General features: G+C 32.0%; 1 protein-coding gene across 2 annotated transcripts in view; it reads left to right on the top strand.

Moving 5' to 3' along the window:
* LOC125647846 (tyrosine-protein kinase JAK2-like) overlaps positions 1-6,000 on the top strand; it is a 167,343-nt gene that overhangs the window by 47,038 nt on the left and 114,305 nt on the right. For both annotated transcript variants that reach the window (XR_008796068.1, XM_056140923.1), the window contains exon 12: positions 1,350-1,521. Coding sequence is in view for 1 of the 2 variants with exons in the window: in XM_056140923.1 (XP_055996898.1) it covers positions 1,350-1,521 (172 nt within the window). In the remaining variant the exon portion in view is untranslated. The remainder of the gene's footprint in view (positions 1-1,349; positions 1,522-6,000) is intronic.

Raw genomic sequence — 6,000 nt, 5'->3', positions numbered from 1 at the left:
TTATATTGAACGATATTCAAAGCTTCACATTTAGGCATAGCCAAAATTGCGGCATTCCAAATTTTCTTTATTAACATTAAATAACTATCTCTCTTTGAGTCTGTTTATGATATAATGTTATATCTATCCGGAATAACAATCCTTCGCCATTTTCTTGTGGAGTTGTCTAGAGTGGGAAGAAAAAATAAGGAATACATAAAAAAGATTTTATGCTAGAAATGAATAAACTACCGTATACTTTTTAAATATTAATTTCAAGAATTAAGTAAATTTAGATGCAATACATAGTGTAATTACTGTCCCAATTTTACAATTTTAAAATGTATTTACAGAGGGGGGCAGCATTTAATTTATCCATTTTGGTAATCAGAAAAAAATGGTTTCTTGTGTTTATAAAAAAATATGTGTGCTTATTATATCTGACACTACATTTATAAATCCAAGTGTGCCTTTAATATGAACTGAAATACAGTCCACTCCACTTATATTGAAGTCGGTTATATTGAAATATCTGTTATATTGAAGTTAAAATAAATCCCCAGTAGCAATATTTGTGTAGTTCAGCATGGGTTATATTGAACTTTGGATATAATGAACAATTCAGGTCGATCCCCTGGATTTCATTATATCCGGAGTAGACTGTATTGCTCAAAGTTTACAGCAAAGTTCAACAGACGTGTATGACAGTAGTTGACATGACTGATCCATAAGCAGATGGTGTCTCTTTGGTAAGGCATCTCAACTACAATGATACACTCACTGAAGAAATATTTTTTGATACTTTTACTGAAAGATACATCAATTAAATGCATTTATTTTTTGTGCAAAAAACTTGGTTATTCTTTAGCTACAGACAACTTTCCCTCCAGCACGATTTTTCCTCAAGTGTGTAAGTGACAAAGATGTCGAAGTCCTTATGTATTAAAAGAAATGTGACAAGTAATAAACCTGGGTTGAATAAAAATTACAACAGTTTCATATCCCTCAGTAATCATTTTCAATGTGATTTACCTTCCTAGGTAAAAAATTATTTCTTTAAATAAGTATTTTTAAATGATAATTACAAAGTGATTCGGAACTGGCAATGATCCGGAACTGGGCAAAAGACTATATTTGTTTAGAATTATCTTGGTTGCAAAAAATTAGTTGCTGTACATCAGTTCAATCATGAAATAAAGTTGTTGCAAACAAAAGTTGGTTTACAGTAATGGAAAGCATTTGCAAATTGAAATATTTACTATCATACATCATAGCCTCCAGAAATATAATTGTATATCAGGTGTTCTCTCAGTAACAGTGTAACAATATCATGGTATATATGTTAGAATTTTGAATAAATTGAATTTTAGGTTTTACAAGCAATTTTCAACAAAAAGCTTGATCCTCCCCCTAGTTTGAATGAAAACATAGAATGGAAGCAAAAATTGAGGAATTTGATGTCCTCTTGCTGGAAACCTGTAGATGACCGCCCAGATCCTAAACTTCTTCTGAGAGACCTCCGAGCTCAAGTGGCAGATTTAGGTAAGTTTTTAGCTCACATGAGCATTTCTATCACATTTTGTCCAGTATCCATCCATTAATGTTAAACATTTTCAACAGTTACTCTTCTCCAGAACCATAGGACCAATTTCATCCAAATTGCCATAAAGCATCCTTTGATAAAGGGCAGTGTTTGAAATAACTGTGCATCTGACCTCCCAAGATGTATAAATTTTGCCACAGGCAAACTAATTTCTTTGTAGAGACGCCCGACCAAATGTGTTAAAATTTTCACTAAACAACATTTAGACGTATCAAATCTACTTTTATAATTGTGTCAGTAACTAAGTTGTACCAAGCCAAGGGCTTTATAAAATTATAATTATATGATCAGGATTAAGTTATGAGAATTGAGTCTGATAGTGTAGAATTATAAATATATGATCAGGATTAAGTTATGAGAATTGAGTCTGATAGTGTAGAATTATAAATATATGATCAGGATTAAGTTATGAGAATTGAGTCCCATAGTGACATATTCACTCTAATTAGAAGATGGTTATTGATAATAATTTTTTTTTAAATGGCAGTATCTAAGTCTAAGGCTGACAATTTTTACAAGCAGTCAGCCCTGCAAGTCTGTCTAATTTTATAGCAACCCTCAAACACTTTAAAACATTTCTGTTACGCAATCCTTTGTCTTTTTAGGCTTTTATATTAAAGAAAGTCCAAATGTAGTGAAAAGGTTACCTGTAGGTGTCCAATAAGTTGACAATTACTGTCCATTATTTTTAAGAATGGACAGATACTGTCCGTTTTTAAAAATAATGGACAATAATTGTCAACTTATTGGACAGAGCCAGGTAAACCCAATAACTTATTAGACGTCTACAGGTAGGCTGAAAATAAGAGAAAGACAATACATTTGTCAAAGAGATACAAATTTAATTTTAAATTCCCTACAAGTAAAAATCAAAACATATAATCGGAAAAATCACTGAAACACTTAAAAACGATATTTCCCTTTAGTAGAATTCTCTGCTTCAACTCGTAAGATTCACAATTTTTTAATTCCATTGGCCATTACTATATTGCATCAAAACTTAAATTTGAAAGACATATTTCCATACTGTATTTGAATTTCGCTGGATTCAGAGGCACATTCTGAAATTCTTCACAACGCTTTTTTATGTTTTCTTTATTAACATATCCTAATTCTGAATTATTATTTTCGCGTTCATGAATAATTTTATTTCACGAGATAGGCGTATTGGGTTCTTTTGGCTGGCGTTAATTATTTCCTCATCCAAGTATTTGAAAACACAATGCTTTTCAGATCAAAATTTGGCTCCATAACTCTCTCACCCTCCATATCCAGAATATAACACATATTTGCAGTACTTTCACTAAAATCCTTGAATTTTGATTGTGCAATGAAAATGCTCTCCCCATCAGAGAAAGACATGTTGATATGGCTCAGTACTATAGAAAGAGTGAATATAAAACCTGCAGTAGAAGACTACTCACCTGACACTGTCCAATAAGTGAACAAAAGAAACAGAATTCTATGCAAGACTGGTAATATTGTCAGACTATTCAAAATAGCTTTATTCATAATCATCATTGTCAATGGGTTTACCTGAGTCTGTCCATTCTTAGAACAAAAAATGTAATGTTTTAAGTAGGATATAAGCCTCAAACTGTCCATTCTGTGAGAGAAAGAACTGATCTTGGCCCTATGGGCCTTGATCAGTTCTTTCTCTCACAGAATGGACATTTTTTGGCTTATATCCTTTATGTAAAGGGGATTTAGAATTCTTCAAACGAAGGGTCACTCTCCTTTCAAATGGGAGATTATTAAGAAATAGTGAAAATGTGGCATTTTTAGCTCTTCTGAGCTGAAGGCTCAAAGAGCTAATCATATGGCCATATGTGTGGCGAGCGGTGTGCGTCAACTTTTTGGAAAAAGGGCTATATCTCAAGAACCCTTGGCCAATTTTTGTCAAATTTGTCACAGGGTATCCTTGGCCCAAGGGCTTTTATTCATACTAAAACTAGGGTTGTGACCCTTTAACAAGGGGAGATAATTAGGAAAATGCAAACAAAAGTTGTGGTTGCCAAAGAATATTTTTCTCAAGAACCACTAGGCAAATTATCACCAAACTTATGCATAAGGATGAGGATAGGTTGTAGATAAAAAAAATATTCAAGGCATCATCCTTGGGCAAAGGGTGTGGTCTCAAGGTCACTTCAAAGTTGACCTTAAATTTTGTTTTGTTAAAACTTTGATATTTTGCTTAGTATAAGGACTAGGATCATCAAATTTTGTCAGTTGATGCATCTTAGGACCTAATATCATGTTGTCTCGAAAGTAGGTCATGGTGACCTACTTTTTGAATTTCGCAGGTAATTATTATTAAATGGATTTTGATGCATATCTTGGACACTTTTGAGCCTATGATCATCAAAAGTTGTCAGTTGATGGATCATGGGACCTTGAAGTGCGTCATGTGAAAAGTATGTCACCATGACCTACTTTATGAATTTTATGGCTAATCATTTTTGAATACATTTTAGGTTGTTATTTCAGATAACAAGAGGTTTAGAATCATCAAATCTTGTAAATCTAGAGGCCTTGAAACATATTTATCAAAAAAGTAGGTGACAGTGACCTACTTTTTGAATTTTGCAGACATTCAAATTTCACATTTTCAATTTTAGATGCATATTTTGGACACTATGAAAGCCAGGATCATCCAAAATTGTCAGTTGATGCATCTTGAGTCTTCATAGTTTGTTGGTCAAAAAGTAGGTCACCGTGACCTACTTTTGGAATTTGACGGCTATATTTTAATATTTCAGATACTATTTGACTTACAATCATCAAACTTTGTCAGTTGATGGGTCTTGAGTCTTCAGAGTGTGTCGACCAAAAAGTAGGTCACTGTGACCTACTTTTGAAATTTGATGTTTATAGCTGAATATTTCAGATACTATTTGACTTCAATTATCAAACTTTGTCAGTTGATGCATCTTGAGTCCTTGGAGTGTTGATAAATCTTTAAAACTTTGTTAATTGATGAATCTTGGTTAGTGAGAATTTTTGCCTGTTCTACAATGTATCAGAAGAGCGATTCTAGGCCCATGGTCCTCTTGTTTCAAAAATATTTGTCTCAAGAACAGCTGGACCAGAAAAGACAAAACTTACATAAAAATTTTCTTACTAAGGGGGGAATTCAAAATTGTTCAAATCATAGGCTCAAGGGGTTTGGTAGGCTGGGCCCACAGGCATTATTATATCGCTTGGCTTCAAATTTACTAGTAAAGAGTATTATTTAATAGTAAATTCGAACATAAATGATATAATTGCCTGTGTACTCTTTAATAGTAAATTTGATCCCGATATAATTGCCTGTGGTAGGGCCAACAATAGTAGATAAAAAGTTTGACTTTAGGATATATAGCAAATATCTTTAGAAATCTTCTCAAGACTTGCAGGGCCTGATTATCATATTCATATGCATGCAAGCATCATCAGGTAGTGTAGATTGAAGTTTGTTCAAATCATGACCCCAGGAAAAAGGGTTACCGTAAAATATTGTGTATTGTGTGCACTTCTGTATAATGCGCACCCCCCACTTTGAAAAAAAAAATGTCTGAAAAAACCTTAGTCCTATGTATTGTGTGCATTAAAAAAAAATGATAGTATGAGTGTGCAAATTTCTAAAATTAAAGTCAAATTCCGCACGATGAATTCAAAACTTTTGTATTCATGCATTATTCGTGTCCGATAAAATATCTGATAACAATCGGAAAATTTATTTTATTTTTACGATGGTGGACATTACAAATTACATTTAGCCAGTGATTTATAATTATGCAAATATTGAGCCTAATGTTCTTTATTTAAAAAAACCAACAATCCGTATTGAGCGATATTTGTGTCTGTAATTATTGAAATCTTCTAAGTAAAAGGTGTTTCAATCGATAGTAGATAATATAACGACTATATATATGTGTGTGTGTGCTTATTTCATAATTATTCATTTAATGATAATATTTTAAGATAATTTGTTTTAATTCTTCGCGTCCGATAACAATCTGTAAATATATTTTATTTTTACAATGGTGGACGTTAATAACCGCATTAACCCAGTGTTTTATATTTATGCAAATGCTGAGCTAAATGCCCATACAACTTTAAAATTAAAATATCTAAACCAGTAGTGATGATAATTGGTGAGAATTTCTTAATCAATTATTGGTTTACTGTAAATAACTAATTTTCGATTAAAATCGAACATCTAGAAATTCTATATTATAGTCATTTAACTACTGAAAAAGTGTAAATAAATATTTTCTACGTTTATATTTGCTGTTTCTATTGCTGAGAGAGTGTAAATCAATATTTTCTGTATGTATTTGTTATTCTTTTACTATCTTAATATTCTTTAATTATACATCTATAAAAGTCAATACGATTTTTAGAAGGGTTTACGTGCCAAAAACGGATATTATTAG

Source organism: Ostrea edulis, chromosome 6 (assembly GCF_947568905.1).
Source record: "Ostrea edulis chromosome 6, xbOstEdul1.1, whole genome shotgun sequence".
Taxonomy (NCBI): Eukaryota; Metazoa; Mollusca; class Bivalvia; order Ostreida; family Ostreidae; genus Ostrea; species Ostrea edulis.
The sequence above is the reverse complement of the archived record's forward strand: the minus strand, read 5'-3'. Positions and strand labels throughout refer to the sequence as shown.